The 21,918-nt window shown below is 41.1% G+C and overlaps 1 protein-coding gene across 1 annotated transcript in view; it reads left to right on the forward strand.

Moving 5' to 3' along the window:
- TRPC5 (transient receptor potential cation channel subfamily C member 5) overlaps positions 1-21,918 on the forward strand; it is a 254,409-nt gene that overhangs the window by 134,011 nt on the left and 98,480 nt on the right. The window contains exon 3 of the mRNA XM_004769088.3: positions 19,938-20,459. Coding sequence (XP_004769145.1) covers positions 19,938-20,459 — 522 coding nt within the window. The remainder of the gene's footprint in view (positions 1-19,937; positions 20,460-21,918) is intronic.

The following is a 21,918-nucleotide window of genomic DNA, read 5'->3' on the forward strand; positions in this document are numbered from 1 at the left end:
GACATACTGATACAATCATCTAGATTAAGAACGTGTTTGGGACACTGACAGAGTAGACGAATACTTGTGTCAAAAATAGGATGATCGGACAACCCTAACTGATACGCTAGAGAGATTCTTGATAATGTAGAAGCTTTTAGTGTCTTCTTGTCCTGCAGTCAATAAAATGTCATTTAACCCTGGAATAGAACAACCTTAACAAGCTCAGAAGAGGAAAAACCTCTCTAGACTGATGGTACCAACAACCTCCACTGTCTGTTACTCAGCGTATTTTTTCCCTACTTTGATTTGAGATGAGCTAGGAACTTAGGGAATTCACAAAAGGGATAAGCAAAAAAATTATTGTGTTTGAACTATGTGAATTGCAATTATAGACTTTTGATATCTGAAAGGGGCACAAAGAATAGAGGAAATCATGAGATTTCCATGACAAGCCTTGAATCATTCCAGACCATCCTAGATATGACCATATCTCACCACCCCCTACCACCTCACAATAGTCCAAGCCACCATTACCTCTTAACTGGATGATTATCAAGGTCTCTAACTAATCCCCTTGCTTTCCCTCTCAGTCCCCAAATAATCTAGTCTTTTTCCAGCTACAATCAGTCATACTTTTAAGACATAAATCAGACCTTTTAACCCTGGTCAAAGCCCTCCCAAGCCCTTTCCAATGCCTTCAAGGCCCTGCATGATCTGGCCCTCTGCTCTTTGCTCTCATCTCCTATCACTCTCCCTCACTTGATCTGCTGTAGCCATAGTCACCTCTTAAAAGAATGGTCTAGCCTCAGTGCCTTTGCCTGAAATGTTCCTCATCCAAGTAGCTGTATGGCTGGCTTCCTTCTTTTGTTTAGATATTTACTCCAGTGCTACCTAATTGGGCAGGCCTTCCTTGATCTCCCTATATAGAAATAACAACATCATCCATTTCCCCCAGCTCCCACCCTGGCAACCACCAACCTATTCCCTGTATTGATGAGTTTGGTTGTTTGCTTTTAAAGATTCCATGTATAAGTGAGGTTATATAGTATTTGTCTTTCTCTGGTTTATTTCACTTGGCATAATAGCCTCACATCCAGTCCTATCATCACACATAAGTAGTTATTGAATGAGTGAAAGGAAGAGAATGTCAGACCTAGAAAGATTGTCTAGTCCACCTCCTCCCACCTTATTGATGGGGACAGTGAGACTCACAGAGAGAAAGTGATTTCTCCAGGCTCAAAGGACTGACTCATATAGAAAAGCCAAGATGCATAACTTCTGACTTTCCACTGAGTGTTGCTCCCAGTACATTAAGTACAGTACTGTCTTGAAAGCTACCCAGAGTAAATTCTATGACATTCCATAGCCACCCATTCTGGAGTCTATCTTCCTTGCCTCTAACCTAAATCCTTCATCTTATAGGCTCAACAATTTTCTCTACTTCAGCTCTTGGTAAAGAGGAAAGACATTCTAAAGATATACAAACCTTCTTTTAATCAAGTATTTCTTATTTCAGGAAGCTGATATTTGCTACAAACAAAATCCAAGGCAACGTTTCTGATGTCCATGGTGACCCAAAAGACTTATATCAATCCATGAACCAAGTATCTCTTGTTACATGACAGGGATCTAGAGACCCAAGGAAATAAGATCACATAAATGTCTAAGTGACCATATCTTTGACTCTAGACTAGGTTAGTGCAGTTAGTGCAGGAGAACATTAAAATATCTTCTCTAAAACTAAAACATATTTGTATCTAAAAACCAAACCTAATAACCCTAATGTTGTATCCGAAACATTCATCTGTGATATAGATGTGGTCAAATTTCACAACTTTTGCCAACCAAACAGCCTTCCCTTCAACTACTAAGGGGGCTACAACACAGTGGTGAGCCCTCGCTCATCTTTGATGCAGTTATTTTTCTGCCTTCCTTGTTGAGAGCTTGATTTCTTTCTTCCAATGTTAGAGTCTCCCACATTTTAATCAGAGATTGACATGATTTCTAAATTGGCTGATCCCATTTGTAAACCGGAAGCAGGAAAAGGTAGGCTCCTATATCCTGCAGTCAGTGCTAAGTTTTTCTGGGTAATAGCTTGTCTGATCAAAATGGGAACTGTTCTCTGGATCCTAGGACTGACTCGAGAGAAAATGCTATAGATCTCCTTTGGGGAAAGTGACTTAAAGGAGCTAGGTTATTTTTACCTGGAAATCATTCTTTGGCCATCCCCACTATTTTTCATTCAAACTGAGAGGAATCCTGAATTCATAATTTCAACCAAATGATTCAACTAGTAATGTCAATTCCATCCCCCTTGATCTTCAGGATTGGAGAACACAACCCAATAGTCAGACAGAACAGTATGGCCTGATAAGAACACTAGGCTGACGCTTTCAGTCTGGAGCTCTTTCTCTGGAACCAGGCTAAAATATTTCCTAAAAGACCCTTGAACCCAGCATCCATAAATTTATCAGATGAGCAAGAAGCCACCTTGTACCTTTAGGGAATGAACTAGCTATAAGATAGAAAATCTTGTTTGTTTTTTTGTTTTCTGTTTTTTAAGCAGGGTCGACTAGACCAAATGGCTTTATTCCCAAATCCTTACAAAAATCAGTATTGCAAAGCACTTAAGAGTTAACATTGGTGAACTTCTTGCCATTGGTGTATATAATACTGATGAAGCCACAGTACCACATCCACTGCAAATGCAGCCCATCATCATCTCCTCCTCCTCTATTTACTCTTCCTTTTCTTCCTTTTGGGTTACTCTGAGAGTCTGGCTTCTCACTTTCCCAGCACAGGCCAGGGTACTTCCCCTCCAAACATATAGTCAGCTAGTTTTGGAGGACATGGCCAGGACCTCTATCCGACACTAACCAAGAGTAGCCTCAACCTTTAGAGATGTGTCTGCTAGAAATACCACTTGATCTTCCAGAGTGATGCCCTTCAGTGAGGTTCCATGAGCCTTGATCCAGGCAACTGTCTCCTGGCCAGTCACCTTGAAGATGTGTAGCTCCTGGGCATGGACAAAGAACTACATGTTGTCTACTGAACCAACCACAGCCATAACTGCCCCTACCATGAAGTTAAAGTCAAAAAATAGGAAGGAATACATCCTCACCATCTGTTGCATGTCATGTCACTACTCAAGGAAGCATTCTTAATAGAAGGTTCCATGCTAGTACCCCAGAGTGAAAGATGTCAGTGAAGCCATAAAGCATGTCCAGTTACATGTGTCCTTCAGAGAGAAGGAAATGTTTTGCAAATGACTGAAAGGTCATCCTTACATTTGAAATGTCTTTTGTCTTTCCATGCTTCAGATTTGGGGCATGTTTGACTTTAGGGACAAGGCAGCTGATGTCTTCCTAATTTGGCAGCAATCAGCACCTAGCTTACCTTTCTCTGGGAAGACAGCAACCTGCTTCTGTAGCCTGGGATTGAATGGGAGAAAGACAGGCATGAGACAGGAAAGACAATAGCCCTGGGGTTAAAAGCCCAAAGTAGCTCTCCCTTCTCCCATCTTCAACCAGAGGCAGCCAAGCTCCTGCCCCTTTCCTTTAATACTTGGTCGGTTCTGACATGAATAAAACTCATTCTGCTTGAGAAGGCCCTATTGACCATGCAGCTGTCAGTCCAAAGGAATAAAATTAAAAGTAATGTCAGAGAGAGGAAGAAATTATGGTGTGGGGCGGGGTGGGGGGGAGGGCGACATTTATCTTGAGTTTTTTCTCTCAAAAATCAATAGAGGGAAAATATGAGTAAATGCAGTACATTATATGGATATTAGTAAACATTTGCTTGTCAAATACTGTGTTTGGAAAAAATTTGCTTGTGACTGATGGTGTCAATATGATGGGCATTAAGTTCAATCATACAAAGACCTAAGCAGATCTTCCTACCAACCAAAAGTTACATACTTTTTAGAATATGACCCATTTATTATTATGACCCCATAATTTAATTCTGGCCATTGTATACCTAAAAATCAGCTATTTCTCATGATGTATCCTGCTATAGCCATCTGACTCTCTTTTAAAAGATTTTATTTATTTATTTATTTATTTATTTGAGAGAGAGAGGGTGCATGAGTGGGGGGAGGGGCAGAGGGAGAGGGAGAAGAAGTCTCCACAGAAAGTAGGGAGCCTAATGCCTAATGCCCACACAGGTCTCAATCCCAGAACCCTAGGATCATGACCTGAGCTGAAGGCAGCCTACTGAGCTGCCCAGGTGCCCCACCATCAGAGATTTTGAATCCTGTGGTTCTGCTAAAGAAGAAAAAATATTCTTAAGAATTTTTTTTTTAATTGGGACACTTGGGTGGCTCAGTCAGTTAAGCATCTGCCTTCAGCTCAGTTAGTGATCCCGGAGTCCTGGGATGGAGTCCCGATTCTGGCTCCCCTCTCAGTGGGGAGTTGGCTTCTCCCTCTGCCTCTGCTCTTTCCCCTGCTCATGCTCTTTCTCACTCTGTTTCTCTCAAATAAATAAAATCTTTTTTAAAAAGAATTTATTTTTATTTTTAAAGATTTTATTTATTTGAGAAAAAGAGCACAAGTTAGGGGAGGGCAGAGGGAGGGGAGGGGAAGAGGGAGGGAAGGAGCAGAAGGAGAGGGAGAAGCAGACTTTCTGCTGAACAGGGAGCCTGACAAAGAGCTTGATCCCAGGATCCCAGGACCATGACCTGGGCGGAAGGCAGAGGCTTAACTGACTGAGACACACAGAAGCAAAAAAAATAATAAAATAAAATAAAAATAAGTAAATAAATAAAATTATTTATTTACTTTTTTGAAATGATTTTTGCCAAGATTCTTGTTCTAGATAGACCTAAGCTTCTTGGCATTATCCAGGCTCAAGCTTCAAACTTCTTTTCTTAAAACTTCCCAACCTCAGCCAAGTCCTGCTACAGAGTGAGGGACTCCTTATTGCATGGGTGTTTCTGAGAGAACCCACTTGGAAATCCCAGGTCAGAAATTCAAGAAGAAAGACCCTAACTACAAAATTCCACAGGTGCCTCCAACAATGCCAACCATAAAACATGTTTCCTGCCATGAATGGCAATCATTGTAGATTTGTCTCATGTTTGCCTGGAATATCCATAACTCATGGAGTTTCCATTTGGATAATAACCAAGGGCCCTGACTATGCTGGTACCATGAGATGTGTAGGTCCTGACTCCTTTTCAGTGCTGCTAAGGATAGTAGAATTATAATATTGTGCCATGAGAAGATAATCTCCATTATGAGCTGCCTAGTTCTGTGCCACTGTAGCCCTTGGGTACCACCACCTCTAGATAAAGATACTTCATTCCCATGGGTTGATTCTTCCAGTCCAGACTCTGGGATTTGTCTTATTCCCATTGATGGGACTCTTAGATCTGGAGGCCAACAGCACAGCAACTCAGCATCCAGTCAGCCAAGCTGCTGATCCCCTCTGAGTCTTGCATTTTGGTAGCTATACCTATGTCCTTGCCTTCTTGTCACTTAACCAAGGCTCTGCTTTTAATCTCTGCTTTCCTAAATTGCAGGCAATTTTGTGTCACATGGAGGGATATTTGGCAATGTCTCGAAATGTTTTTGGCTGTCACACTTGGAGAGGAGGTGCTACTTGTATCAAAGGGGTAGAGGCCAGGAATGCTTCTAAATATCCCACAAAGAAAAGAAGAGCCCCCCACAACAATAAAAAAATCATCTGGACCAAAATGTAAAGAGTGCCAAGGTTGAGATACCCTGGACTAACTCCAGTAACTGAGTCTCTATCTTATATCCTGCCCAGCACTTCCAATTCATGTTCCCAGACTGCTACAATACCAAGCACCTGCCTCCTAGACCTCTGTGTACAACCACACTCTCCAGATACACTGTTCTGCCCACATATTAAGAAAGCTTTCTTAGGGATACCTGGGCGGCTCAGTCAGTTAATCCTCTGCCTTCAGCTCAGGTCATGGTTCCAGGGTCCTGGAATCAAGCATCACATCAGGTTCCCTGTTCAGTGGAGAGTATGGTTCTCTCTCTTGTTCTGCCCCTCCCCTGCTCATGCTTGCTCTCTCTCTCTCCTCTCTCTCTCTCTCTCTCTCTCTCTCTCTCAAATAAATAAAATCTTTTTTTTTTTTTAAGAAAGTTCTCTTATCCACAACTAACATGTCTGGGCTACTTCTGATGCCAGACACCCATCATTCTACTACCCTGAGTCCATATCACATGCCTGTTAACAATCCAAGCTCTGGATCGAAACTGCTTGGATTTAAGTCCTGGCTCCTCCATTTGAGGAGGAGCTATGTAGCCTTACACAAGTCACTTTACCTTTCTGAGCCTCAGTTTTCTTCTCTATAAAATATAAATAATGACTGTTCTGACATCATAAATGAGATAATACATATCAAGTGCTTAGAAAAATTTCTAGCACATCTTTAAAAATTTACTAAGTGGGGGCATTTGGGTGGTACAATCAGTTGAACATCCAACTCTTGGTTTCAGCTCAGTTCCTGATCTCATGGCCAAGCCCTGTGCTGGGTTCTGTGTTCAGCACGGGAGTCTGCTTGTGACTCTCTCTCCTTTTCCCTCTGCCCCTCCCCACAAAAATAGAAATAAGTAAATCTTTTTAAAAAAGAAGCATATGGTAAATATTTGTTATTAACCATTGTTAAGGCATTTCTAGACTGCTTCAGCAGGTCTCTCTTATCCAGTGACTATCAACTCTCCAGAGCAGTGCTGTCCAGTAGAACTTTCTACCATGACAGAAATGTTTTTTTATCTATGCTGTCAAATAAGGTAGCCATAATATGGCTGTTGGGTAGTTGAAATGTAGATATTGTGACTGAGGAACTAAAATTTTTAAATATTACACAAAAAATAAAAATGAGGGGTGCCTCGGTGGCTCAGTGGGTTAAGCCGCTGCCTTCGGCTCAGGTCATGATCTCAGGGTCCTGGGATCAAGTCCTGCATCGGGCTCTCTGCTCAGCGGGGAGCCTGCTTCCCTCTCTCTCTCTGCCTGCCTCTCCATCTACTTGTGATTTCTCTCTGTCAAATAAATACATAAAATCTTTCAAAAAAATAATAATAAAAATAAAATATTACTTAATTTTAGTTAATTTAAATAGCCAGGTATGGATAGTGGTCATCATAATGCACAACACACTTCTAGAGATTTTAAAACCTAATATACCACTGAAAATAAAATTCCAATAAACTCTCCAGGGGATAGGAGTGGCATTCCCACTCCCTGTCCTTCCAGCCCTGGATAATTATTGGCTTAGCAAACCACTGTACTGATGGGATTGTGTTGCAATCCTCAGGTGGATTAGGATAGATGAGCCTAAAATTGGCATGATTAATTCTAGTGAGTTCTGCTTCTCCTGCTCCAGTCAGCCCACTGCCAAACAGGCCTCATACCCTAGAGCAGTATTTCCCAACTGGGATGATTTGTCTCCTAGGGGATACTTGGCAATGTCCAGAGATATTTTTGGTTGTGAAATCTGGGGAAAGGGAGAGCTAATGGTGGTGTCTAGTAGGAAAAGACCAGGGATACTGCTAAACACCCTACAATGCACAGGATGATCCCCCACAACAAAGAACTCTCTGGCCCTGAATTTTAAGAAACTCTGCCCTGTATGGTGAGGGGAGTCTAAAACAACCTCAGACAAGAAAGCATCTATTGTGCTCTTAAAGGTCTCCAAGGACAAGGACACCTGGGTGGTCCAGTCAATTGAGCATCTCACTCTTGATATCAGATCAGTGTCTTAATCTCAGGTTCAGGAGTTAGGTCCACAGTTAGACTCCATGCTGGGTGTGGAGCCTACTTAAAAAAAAAAAAAAAAAGTCTCCAAGGATGGAGATCTCTAACATTCCTGAAGAATCTAGTGCAATGTTCATACAAACCCCTGTTTACTCTCTTCAAATTACCTGCAAGGAAATTGTTCCTTTCCATATTAGGGACTGAGTTTCAAAAACCAATTTTTCAATCTGAATTGCAAAGAAATTTTTAAGATGATGGAACCTATAGCAAAGAAAACTGGATCTAGTTTGCCAGTGAATAGGATATGGGAAGAAAGAGAGCCTTTGAACGTGCCAAAGCTTTAGGATGAATGACACATTATGATTTCCACAGTATGTAATAAAACAGCTGACCACATTACCCCAAAAGGTGATATGGTATAAAAGAGTAAAGACAGTCTCAAAAGTTGTTGGATTTCCCTATGTTCACAGCTTCTGAAATCATAAGGGACTATTTGGAGAAGCCTGAAATATTAGGGCCATGCCTCTTCGAAATTGATAGCATGGAAGGTATACATCCTGTGCCTCAGAGACAGAAATTTGGGGTATAAGGCCCATGAGCCTGAGACAGTCATTGGTATAGATCTTGTGCTTTAGGTCTTCTGAATTTCTCCATGCTGCAGTTTAGGTACATTTTCTCACATATTATCTTCAGGGAAGAAGTTGAAAAGCCTCTACGTTCATTTTAGAAAGCCAAACTGGATAATTCAGGCTATCAACCCATTTTTCTTCTAACTCTGAGCTTGGGAAAACTCTAAACTATGCTATGTAATGGTCTCTTACCCTGCACTTCACTTTGTCTAGCTATACATCAAATGCCTCCATGTAACAGCAATCCTCAGGGCCAGATTTGCAAAATTGAACCCTGACAATGTTTTACCACTAGATGGAAAAGAATTGATGACCTTATAATGTTGCCTTTGCTAAAAAGATTGAGGAAAATGATCTCCTCACCTCCTCAGGACCTCTGCCCACACTTAAAGTAGCTCTTGAGCATTAGTATTCTACCTCTGGAGACTAAGGCCAGCAGTTCCCTAGCTTGTCTTAGGTGTGGATAGCCAACAAAAGTAGGAATGTGGGATCCATAATTGCTTCACAAATGTGACACAATCTCTTCTCTCAAGCCTTGTCCTTCAATTATATAACCCTTCAGTCTGATGCCTGCATATCAACTGAGCAACTTTAAAACAAAACACCATTTGGCACCTGTATGGAGCATGAGATGAAAATCATTATTGGCAGAGAGAATACTTTTGGTATTATTTAACACAAATTTGGCCCCTAGATTTCCAGCCTCATTTTCTTTATACCATTTTAAAAGGTCTCTTACATATCACAAACCCACATAAGGCCCTTTTCTTTATCCAGCCTTATTCCACACTGTTTTTGAGAGTAATAGTGAGAATTACCCTTTTATAACTTTGTTATCTAGTCTGAGAACCAGCTGAGCCTAACTTTAATCACGCAAGCTCTTCTAGGCCTAAATTGACACTCCTGGTCATACCTACCAATTTTCAATTGCATGGCAATGAACATACTTTTTGAGTGTATGGCTGTGAGCTACTTAAAAAGAAATAGAGATTGTTGGCTCCGTTTTTTGTTTTTTGTGTTTTTTGTTTTCACAAAAGACTTTCTTTTGGTTCATTCTGATTTTGTTTTGCTGGTAAATGTGTTCCTATCAAGATCAGTACCCATGGTCAGTACCTGGGTGGCTCAGTCAGTCAAGTGTCTGACTCTTAATTTCAGCTCAGGGTTGTGAGATCTAGCCCCACGTTGGAATCCATCCTGGGTGTGTAGCCTGCTTAAGATTCTCTCTCTCCCTCTGTCCCTCCCCACTTCTAAAAAAATTAAAAATCAATTTTTTAGAGATTTTATTTATTTATGTGACAGAGAGAGCAAGAGAGCACAAGCAGGGGGAACAGCAGAGGAAAAGAGAGAGCAGGCTTGCCCCTGGGCTGGGAGACTGATGCGGGGCTTGATCTCAGGACCCCAGGATTATGACTTGAGCCATAGACAGACACTTAACCCACTGAGCCATCCAGGTGCCCCTAAAAAATTTTTTTTAAAAGATCAGTACCCATTGGAAAATTTGGAAAATAATCAATGTCAATATGTATCGAATTCTATGATATAGATGATGCCAGTCTAGTTTCCCTCACATGGTCCTCTGCCTTGGTTGGATCACTAAGGTTTCTGTAACCGGGTTCTCAGCACTGTTCAGAAACCATTACCATGCTACCCAAACTCACACTGGTCATGTGATAAGCAATGACATGGAAAATTCTGAATCAGCTTGGTAGTATCCTTTTCCCAGAAAAGCAATCTACAAGAAAAATTTAATTTAAAAATTACTTGGTAACCTATAAAAAAATGAATCAAGAACAATGGCTTTCCTAAAGAGATATTTGTATCAAGTTCCACCATAGGACTATCTGCCAAGCTAACTACACTCACATTGGCAGATTGGGGCTCCATTCCTCTGGGTGGTCTTAGAGACACAATAATCAGCCCCTTCACTTCTGACCTTTTTCCCACCTCCATAATAACTTACATCTTCTGATTTACTTATTTTTGACTCACTGCATCATTTTTCACTATTTTCCTGGGAAGTGTCATATCTTAACAGTGCACAGAATGCCTTCACAGAGGGCTAGCTCCCCCAAAGCCACCCACAGCATATGCCCTTCCTATCTTGGCTTCTTTTCCTCCTCCTTCATTTCTAATATCTATCCAAAGGTGTACCTTACTTTTGGAGTTGATGACCCCCATCATTCGATATACCTGTATTTTGAAAAGGAAAGTGTATGGAATAATTCATTTATAGTTTGTGACCACCTAGATTTGAGAAGAATATCTTTCTAGGTTTCCTCCACCTAGAAACCTAAAATTATAAACTTTCACCGCCTATGGAGTTAGCTATATTTATTTTATCATAGACTTAGCTCTTGTCTTTTTGAAAAATTAAGAGCTCCCATTTGCTGAGAAATTGAGAATGGATTTATAGCCTTCCAAACCTTGAGCAATGTTATATAATGTTTATCTGGGTTTAAAGTAGAACATTAGCTGATGAGATCAATTAGTACCCAATAAAACCTATATTATATACTTATATCTGAATATTCAATGTGAGGATTGTTATAGATTTGTTTATTGATATAATAAAATCAAATATTTGGTCTTTTGGTGGTTGGAGGTGAAGTAGTATAGTGGTTAACAGTATAGACTTCGGAGCCAAACTGCCTAGGTTCAAGTGCTGGTGACTACTTCCTAGCTATATGACCTTGGACAAGGCACTTAACTTCTCTAAGGTTGAGTTTCCCTGGGTGTAACTGGGAATAATTACCATGTCTATAGCATAGAACCATGGTAAGGACTAAATGAGATGCTCCAGCATGGTGCCTGGTGATATGGAAATGTTGGGGTTCAGAGCAAAGAGTCAAGAAAGAATTCCTGAGATGTCTTCAGTGTAAAAAGGTGGTTTTTTTTTTTTAAGATTTTATTTATTTATTTGACAGAGAGAGATCACAAGCAGGCAGAGAGGCAGGCAGAGTGAGAGGAGGAAGCAGGCTCCCCGCCGAGTAGAGAGCCCGATGCGAGGCTCCATCCCAGGACCCAGGATCATGACCTGAGCTGAAGGCAGCGGCTTAACCCACTGAGCCACCCAGGCGCCCCTAAAAAGGTGGTTTTCTTAAAGCACAGGGACAAAATCTGTGGGCAGAAAGAGCTGCACTGGGGTTGTGCCGGGTGACTGACTATATGCTTGCAAGTTCAGCGGGGGTTAGGGACAGCACAACCCTCCAAGGTATTTTGGAAACAAGATTTCCTAGATCCTAAGGGGGCTAGTTATGGTTGGCAAAAGGTCATTTATTACTGTTTAATAAAATCTCTGTCATGAGACCCTTCAGATACACAACAGTGGGCCATCTGCTTGGAGGAGGATGCCACCATACATTTTGGGGGTCAGAGATAAAGGAAGGAATGTCTATATGTTTCAAACAGACACACAGGATCCTGGCAGTTTGGGACAATGTTAAGCCAAGATTGCATTTTACTCTTAGCAGAGTGTCAATATCCAGGCAGCTGAGTTCCCAGGGGAAGGTCACTCTGACTATTTCAAGGCCTTGTCAACGGTCTGTAAGTAGTAAGGAAATTTAATTTTTCTTTTGCCTTTGCTTCCCACATCACCAGATATATATGGAAAGCATTCAATAACCAGTAGCCATTAGTATTATTTTTATCCTATGTTAATCAAGTAATGCTATCCATTGTTATACACATGATTGATTTTTACATATCAATACTGACCTTTTTTTAAGGTTTTCTTTATTTGAGAGAGAGAATGAGAGATAGCATGAGAGGGGAGAAGGTCAGAGGGAGAAGTAGACTCCCCGTGGAGCTGGGAGCCCGACGCAGGACTGGATCCCGGGACTCTGAGATCATGACCTGAGCTGAAGGCAGCCGGTCAACCAACTGAGCCACCCAGGCGCCCCCAATACTGACTTTTTAAAAATACCACGTGGGTTCTGTAACATTATCCCCATATAGGTTTGTCTTCCAATCTGGATTATAAATACTTTGGCCTTGATATCAGCGGAGATGATCTAGCAAATCTTAATTCTAATGGTTCTGTTTTTATCAGACTCTGGGAAACAGATTATTTCCCATCTGATGCAAATGGCTGCTCCAAAGTAGCTCATGTATTGTTACCCCTACTGGCTAACTGACCTTACAGGTAAGGCAGAGTAGGCAACTGGTAATATGACGTGATTAGATGCCCGTGTTCTCCATTTTTTGAGTAATACAGAGAAACGAAATTTCATTTCCAGCACTGCTGAAAAAGATTGAACATTGATTTCATCTGGCATGTTAGGGACAGGAGAGGAGGAGATCCTATAGGTAACAAAAGAAGTATTGCAGTTTCACTAAATCCAGGCACAAGATGGGAGATTTTTTTCCAACATGATATTATCAGGCCAGCTGCATGAGGAAGCACCAATTGGAGAGGTTTGGCCTATGACCAGATGACATTGTGGGTACAAATGAGGTAGCTGCTGATAAGGGTCTGCCCATTAATTACAAATTTCAGAAGCTTGTGATAAATTCCAGCAAGGGTGGCTGCCTAAGGATATTAACAATAGGGTTCAGAAAAATTCCTATTAGCAGATTATGTCCAGTAATGAGTTAATGAAAATGAAATGTATCATTTGGGCCCCTTGACTACAATAACTTTGTAAAAACCTCAGCCAGTCCTGAGAGTGGGGAAGGTGGAGTATTGTCTATTCCTCTGTATCCTCTGGCAATGGAAGTTAGGTGAAAATATAAAGAAGCTGATTTTAGTTCATTCTGTTCACTCTACTGAATTTTATGAGATGAGCTCTGAGCCTAACGACTCTGTTCTGTGCTCATTAATCCAAAAGGATCCGGGATTATAATGCTCTCTTTTCAACAGGAGACCTAGGGCAGATCCAGGTGCAAACTCATTAGTGTCTGAATGCAAAGCCCCAGGGAGAGGTGGACAAGGTAACATCTTTAGTGGCCTTGCCCTAAACCCACAACATTGCAAATTTTAGAACTCATTCAAGTCCGTTTATGCACCAGGTTTCTTTAGAAAGAGAGCAGTAGATAATGTGAAAAGAAATCTAATTTCTTGGTGTGTTGATTTCATTCCCCTCCCCCCTTTTCCTTTTAAAAATCGTAATTCTTAATGGGAAGCGCAGTATCATTCAGTATAATTTTGGAGTTCAAAGAGAAGACAAAACTTGGTAAGAAAAGAATGAAATTGAATTTTCCACCTTACCTCAATCTGAACACAAAATGGCTGTTTGAAGGATAATTAAAAAAAAAAAAGTTTAAACCATGATCCTTATACAAATTTAAAGTAAACACGTGTTGAAGTATTTATTTAATTTATTAATTACTGAGGGATGCAGGAGTCCAGGGGTCTGTAAACTATGGACTACAAGCCAAATTCTGCCTACCACCCGTTTTCGTAAATGAAATGCTATGGTGTATAGCCACACCCATTCATTTCCATATTGCCCATGGCTGTTTTCCTGCCACAAGGGCAGAGTTGTTTGGCTCACAAAGCTTAACCTATTTCCCATCTGGCCTTTTACAGAAAATGTTTACTGACCCCTGATATAGGCCATCAGGAATGCTGAAAAAAAATTTACAAATAGATGCAAAGATATTTACAAGCAGATGTTTAAGGCAATGATCAATTGCATCTCACCAAACAAGAAATATTTACATGACAATTTACAGCCTTGTAAAATAGCTCAAAGACAATGAAAACAAGGATAATCTAGAAAATATACCAGACCTGGAGTATTAAACCAGTTACATGAAACTCAGATTAAGATCCAGAGAGAAATCTTATTTGACAAATGAGGGCACAAGTGGGGAAGAAGCTGGGATTCAGAAACTAACAGAACAAGAATGTCCTGGTTGGAATTTGGGATGGAGGAGGCTGAGACTGGCTACTTGAGCACACCCTACCTCAAGCTTTACATGCTCTGGAAATGGGCTGGGTCCAGTCTTTGGGGTAGATCAGCAGGCAGAGCTGCCAGAGAGCTGGAGCAGGCTGAGGCTGATCCTGTTTACTCCCTTGGTTTCAACTACTCTTAAAGGCAGAAGACTCTCACACTTGTATTTTCAGCCTTGACCTTTCATTCAGATTCATACCAGAGTTATACAATTTCTTGTCACTGTTCTGGCAGGTACTTCAAATTCAACATGTCCAAAATTGAACTCGTTTTAATGTCAAACCTGCTCTTCCTCCTGTATCAGCTATCTCAATTAATGACACCACTATTCAACCAAGCATGCAACATTCTTGATTTCTTCTCCTTCCAGTACTACCTGACACATCCAGTGAATGTCTTAAATCTACTCTCTATCTCTAGAATTACTGTCTAATTTAAGATCCCACCATCTCTTCACCTGAACTAATGAGATCTTTTTGTAAGGGCCTATTTAGCCAGAGTGATTCCATCTTGGATTAAACAGTGATTTTGAGCCTGTGAGGTGGCTCCATAGCTCAGGGGTTAGAGCACTGGTCTTGTAAACAGTGATTTTGTTGTTTGTGCAATAAAACTTAAAGTGACCCTACCCGCCCCCAACCAAGGGACTTACTTAAAAACAAGTCCTGGAAACCAGTCCCAGGTAACAAAGCCCGAATACAAGGATGGGTCAGGCCAGGTGGAGGTATCCAATCAGTGGGGGTGCATACTGTCTCCCTAGCTACCAACAAGTATGGGCCCCGCATTTTGGGCGCCAATTCTGACCAAGGTGATAGGCTAGTTCAAATATCTACTATAGGATAAATTGTAATTCAATTGGTCACTTATGTGTGACCTAGCATGACTGCGTAGCTTTCTCTGTGTGTTACAATCTCATTGGCCACCTGTGCGTGGTCAGGCCCAACCACCTGGCCTTTGCCCTTAAAAGCTAGTCTATAAGGCAGAGAGAGGTCGCCTCTTTGTAAGAGACGGCCCTGGCCAGTCATTTTAATTCTCCATGCTTGGCGCGAAATAAAGCTTTGCTTGACCTTCGTTTCGTATCAGTCTCATTCCTTTGACCATGGACCCAACATTTCAACTAGTCTTATCTTTCTGAAAATCATCCAGTGATAAGCTAGAGCTGGCTTACACTGGGTGGTGAGAGCTACTTGTACATACTGCTTCCCAACTCGGGGTTCTATGTTGTCAAATTGGTAGCTTGAAATCGGCCACAATGGGAATACTTAAACCACAGAAACTGGAAAACACTACAAATCAAGATTTTTTTTTAAATGGAGAGATTCTTATTAAACATTTACCAGCATATTTAACCGCCCAGTCTTGGGCCAAACTGATCTTTGTGAAACACTTATTCAACTATGCCACTCTCCTTGATAAAAATTCTTCAGTTAGGGGCCCCTGAGTGTCTCAGTCGGTTAAGCATCCAACTCTTGGTTTCAGCTCAGGTCATGATCTCAGGGTTGTGAAACCAAGTCCATGTCAGGCTCTTAGCTGGTCATGGAGCCTACTTAAGAGTCTCTTCTCTCTCTCTCTCTATCTCCCCATTTTCCCCCTCTCCCCCTCACTCTCTAAAAAAAGGAAAGAGAAAAACAACTCTTCAGCAGCTCCCCATGGCCAAGAGATAACATTAAATTCCCTAACATAACATATTAGACCTTTCATCATCTGGTACCTGCCTAAATGTCCAGCTTCCTCTCCTACCCCTCCTTCATCTCATAAGTTAAATGTTAGCTCAAAGGTCATAAACTGGTTCACTCAAGCCTAAATTGCCTCGTATATGTATCTTGTTGGAACTGCACACTATCTTTAAGCTTTTTTAGCCAGCATTTAAAACTTTAAGAAATTCTCCTCTGAAGGGGATTAAGAGGTATAAACTTCCAGTTAGAAAACAAAGCATGGGAATGTAATGTACAGCATAGGGAATACAGTCCACAATATGGTAATAACTTTCAATGGTGACAGATGGTAACTATACTTATCGTGGGGATCATTTTTATCACGTTTCAAAATATCAAATCACTATGACATACACCAGAAACTAATAAGATATTGTCTGCCCATTATACTTCAAGTTAAAAAAAGATGTTATTCAATAACGAAATAAGAAATTCTACTACAAAATCCATTATTTCTGACTTCTCTTAAGCACAATGCTGAGCCCTTACACATGCTTATAACAACAATTTTATAACGACAAGGAGCACCGCAGCAAATACCCCCCTTTCAGAGGGCAGGTGCTCTACAGTTCACTAGTTCCTATCACACATTCATTCAAATTATGCATATGTACCCACATGTAGCCTTCATTTCTGTTACCTACTGTTGTAGACCATATCACAAAGTCTTGAGTATTATCAGAATTCTCTCACCCTCATTATAGAATCTCTCTACCATAGCTGGCCTGATGATAACTCATGGTGCCTTCCCTAGGAAGGCAGCAGGATGAGAAAAGAAGCAGAGAACGGAAGAGCAATATAAATCTGTGGACTTTGGGTCAGAGTCTCCACATTAAAACACCATAATAGAGAAAATGGCAGGCAGGGACTATCCCTAGGTCAAGATATTCCCTATAAAGCCCATTTGCTAACCCTCCTTAGTCTTGGAATGTCTACTGCTTTCTCAGATGGACATGAGAAGGAAAGACCCAAGGAGATTATCTCACATTGATTCAGATCATGAGAGCCAGCCAGGTTTATAAATGAGTCAATTTCTTAATTTGAGAACAGAACCCCCCCCCCCTTTTTTTTTTGGCCCAGTGCATATTGTGTGTCTAGCACTGTACTAGATGCTAGAAGGAAAACAAAAGCAGTCTAAGACAGAACTGTCTTAGATTCACAACCTTACTGATGAAGCAAGAAATGTGTATTTGAAGTAATTAAAGAAAAATACAAGGGGGCAGCATAAGAAAAGTGAGATCTTTGATGTATCCTAGTGCCCACAACATCTGGGTGGTCAGTAAGAGGTAGGATCAAGTTAAGACGAGGAGCTATTGAAGAAGCCTCACAATGGCCCTTCACTGGCAGAGAAATGGGGAGATCCCTACACACACGGGGGTTCCCACAATGCTATATACCCAGAGAGCAATGAGTGAGATGGGTGTGGCAACTTGTGAATAATAAGGTTGACTGGAGGGTGGGAAGACATATCTGGTCATTGTAGACCAGTTTTCTATTTTTTTTAATCTTTTTTTTTAATTTTTTTTCAGCGTAACAGTATTCATTGTTTTTGCACCACACCCAGTGCTCCATGCAATCCATGCCCTCTCTAATACCCACCACCTGGTTAGACCAGTTTTCTTTTAAAAAGATTTCCTCTCGGGTGCCTAGGTAGCTGGCTCAGTTGTTAAGCATCTGCCTTCAGCTCAGGTCATAATCCCAGAGTTCTGGGATGGAGTCCCGCATCAGGCTCCCTGCTCCATCGGGAGTCTGCTTCTCCCTCTGACCTTCTCCGGTCTCATGCTCTCTCTTACTGTCTCTCTCTCAAATAAATAAGTAAAATATTAAAAAAAAAAAAAGATTTCCTCTCTTGTGTCACATACTCAGTAAGTCAAAGAGAGAATCAGAGACTCCTTGTTGAGCACTACGTCAAAGACAATGGAATCAGATTGCTCTAGAAAGCATTTCAGCTTTTAGCATAGACAGCAACCTTTCAGTTCCATGACACAAGTGGTGCTAAGTAATAGTTACACGTACTATTGTCTGTCTTGGACAGGCTTGTCACCACTGGCATAGAGAGACAGAAAGAAGAAAGAGAAAGAGTAAGAAAAGAGCAAAGAAAGAGCAAAGAAGTAGGGGGAGAAAGATGACAGGAAGAGCACCACGGCAGGGAGGAATTCCTCCAATACAACCCAGGGAATCCTGTGCTACAGGCTATCCTCCCTCCACCTGCCGCCTCCTGCCTCTGGATCATAGCAGAGATTGAGAAACGCTTCTGTCCACAGGAAAGGGGCAGATTTCCAGAACTGAGCTCCTTTCTTCTGAGTGGACTGTGACACATTGTTCACTTACCGTCTCCCCCAACTCAAGGCTTTATGTTGGTTGTGTTTACATTTATTAATGGGCCCACTCAGACCTACTTCTTCCTTAGCCTGTAGGCTTGTGTTCATTTTGGAGATTATTCTTTCCTGTGTCCAATTTACTTTATGAGACAGTTGCTCACTTCCTGCTGTCTTGTTTGTAGCTGCTTCCTCTAAATGTTTAACAACACCCAGCTCTCATCTATTCAGAGGCTGATGCAGCCACTCCATGAAAGAAACAGATTTCTTGCAAACTCCTCCCCCTTCTTCTTCTCCACCCCTCTCCCACTCCCTGTTTTCTGATCACTTTCCTGTTTGTGAATCCTTCATCCAAGGTGAGAAGGAGGCAAAGAATACATCCTTTTGTCTGTTCATCAGGAACTTCAATGTTCTAAAAAGGGTTTTTTAAGAGTAAAGAGAAACTATTGAGTAAAACAGTGTTTGTCTATTCCATGAGAATCTCAATTATCCATGTTTTGTTCTCCCCAATTCAAATGAGTATTTGGAAGTGTTTCCTTTGAAGTATATTAAGATCAATATTTCACAATTTCCTGGAATCCCATTCATGCTTTCAATACTCAAATCCACCCCTCCATGAAGCCTCCTCTGACTGACTATTCCAGTGCTCCTTATTCCATTGCTCTAGATCCTAACACACTGAGACTCTTCTGTGAGTACAGAGCTGCCCCCATTTCCCTAATACACTGAGAACAGACTGGGTCCCAAAACACACATTTTAAAGCCAAAAGTTTTTTTATTCATTGATCGGATTCTGCAAACTCACCTAAAAATTCTCCTGAATACCCAAAGGACCCTAAATCTTCCTCCAATCGCTGCTATTAACACCAAGCATTACATCATAGTCAGAACGCATATGCTATCAAATGTCCCTTTTGCTATCGGTAACCCCTCACCCAAGCCAAGAGGTCTTCATTTACAGAGCACTTCCTTCTGACAATAACAGATTCTTTCTACCTTGCTGGGACCTACAAGAAGTTGGTCTTTGGTCCCCTGAAGTCTTATACACACATAAAGTCAATTGGAACCACTTGAAATTGTCTTTTCTTCAACATCTGGTGCTCGATTTAGTGGCATGGTCTTTAAAATTACTGGTTGTCATTAGACTTTCAAATATTCCTGCAGTCTCTACTGCTTGTTTGGAACTGAACACATGCTACTATGTACTCCTACTTACCAATTTTATGTAAGTCTGATCCACCCAAATAAGCGCCAGAAAGAGAAAATACTCCTTACTTTTCTATATCCCCCATCATGTCTCAGACAGAACTGGGCATATTGTGGTTGCATAAATTTCAGAACAAACCTCTAGAGTCCTACTGCCTGGGTCTGAATCTTGGCTCAGTTACTAAAAGGTATGTAACCTTGGGTATGTTCTTTAACTTGTGTGTCTGAGCTTCTTGATTTGGGGAGAATATTTACCTCACAAGGTCATGGGGATTAAATGAGTAAATACACAAAGTGTTGTGTGCCTGGCATATGGCAGGTATTCCACAAAAACTTATGGCAATGAGGGGAATTGATAAGAGAATGGTGACTCCCAATTCCTGAATCACTAACATTGGATGGACCCCATGCTCCCTCTCTCTCCCAGACTTAATCATGCCCTTTATGATTTTGTTTTATTGTACCTAGGTCCCCACGCTGATGATGGATACCCAGTTCTCTGAGTTCACACCAGACATCACTCCCATCATGCTGGCTGCCCACACCAACAACTACGAGATCATCAAATTGCTTGTCCAAAAACGAGTCACAATCCCACGGCCCCACCAGATCCGCTGTAACTGTGTGGAGTGTGTGTCCAGTTCAGAGGTGGACAGCCTGCGCCATTCCCGCTCCCGGCTGAACATCTATAAAGCGTTAGCAAGCCCCTCACTCATTGCCTTGTCAAGTGAGGACCCTATCCTAACTGCCTTCCGTCTGGGCTGGGAGCTCAAGGAGCTCAGCAAGGTGGAGAATGAATTCAAGGCCGAGTATGAGGAGCTCTCCCAACAGTGCAAACTCTTTGCCAAAGACCTGTTGGACCAAGCTCGGAGCTCCCGGGAACTGGAAATCATCCTCAACCATCGAGATGACCACAGTGAAGAGCTTGACCCTCAGAAGTACCATGACCTGGCCAAGCTGAAGGTGGCAATCAAATACCACCAGAAAGAGGTAAGCTGAGCTTTTCTCTGCTTTCAGGAAAGCTTAAGCCCTCCAAAGTCCAGTGCAGAAGAGTGAGAGTCAACATTGTTTCTACCATTTAGTCCTCATAATTGAATGGTTCAACAGGACTCAATAAAACAGGGAGGCTCATTTATCCAAGATACATACAGCCTCCACATATTTTCTTTATAGAGAGATAAGTAGGGAAAAATGCTGAATATCTGATTTGTTGATAGGAAAGTACTCATAGTTTCAAAACATGCTTATTCAGCACTGTTCTAGGTGTTTGGAATACAAAAAAAAAAAAAAAAAAAAAAAAAAACAGGCACTTACCCTGCCTTCATGAAGCTTACAAGTTAGTTGTGGACATTACATAAATGATCACATTAGTGAATATGTAATTACAAGAAACATAAGTGATCTGAAGAACTTCTATAAGAACACATAACAAATGAGCCCACCCTACATACTGGGGCCATGGTGGTCAGTAATTATGGAGGGCTCATGGTATGGATGCTTTTGGAAATGAATTATTATTGTTAATAGCATCTTTGATTAAAAGAATCTGAAACACTAGGAATATGGAATATTCAAAGGAATATGAAACACAGGTCATGTTTCATAACTGTGACTCCCTGTCTACTTTACATGAATACTTATGTTAATCTCAGAAATCCCTCAAGATGCTTTCAGCATATTACTAAGTCTTTTAAGATGAAATTGTGAGGGGTAGAGAATTCAGTGGTTTTCCTTACCTTGCTAAAGTGAAGTTCTATCCTTCAGAGGTATAATGGAGATCACCTCCAAAGATTCTTTATTACCCTGAAGAGATGTGACATTTAAGACTGATGGATAGTTGTATCTGTCAATACAAATAACTCCCAAATAACTGAAGAACTAGGGTTTTTTTTTTTAATTTTTTTTTAATGTTCTGTTGGTTGGTGGGTTAGTTGGTTGGCTAACTGGCTTGTGAGCTAAGGGATATACAGGCAGAAGAAAAACAAGTTTTAAATATGGACTGGAGAAACAGGGTCCTTGAAAAAATAAATACAAACCCAATACAATGGCTCAATACCTCTAGTCTATTGAAATAAGGCTATCAATACAATAACACAATAGCTGGGGTACCTGGGTGGCTTAATTGGTTAAGCATCTGCCTTTTGTTCCAGTCATGATCCCAGGGTCCTGGGATAAGGTCCTGTGTCAGGCTCCCTGCTCAGCGGGCAGTCTACTTCTCTCTCTCCCTCTGCCCAACCCCACCCCACTTGTGCTCACTCTCTCTCACTTGCTCTCTCGCTCTCAAATAAATAAATAAAATCCTTTTTTAAAAAAAGAATACAACAGTCAAGTTTGATGTAAAAAAAATCATTGTAAAAATCTAGTTGGGTAATAGTGGGTTAATAGTGTTCAGAATTACATAACCCCTCAGGAACAAAATCTTAGCCTGAAATGGAATATAATTTACTGT

Source organism: Mustela putorius, unplaced genomic scaffold (assembly GCF_011764305.1).
Source record: "Mustela putorius furo isolate JIRA1106 unplaced genomic scaffold, ASM1176430v1.1 tig00003901_pilon_pilon_pilon, whole genome shotgun sequence".
Taxonomy (NCBI): Eukaryota; Metazoa; Chordata; class Mammalia; order Carnivora; family Mustelidae; genus Mustela; species Mustela putorius.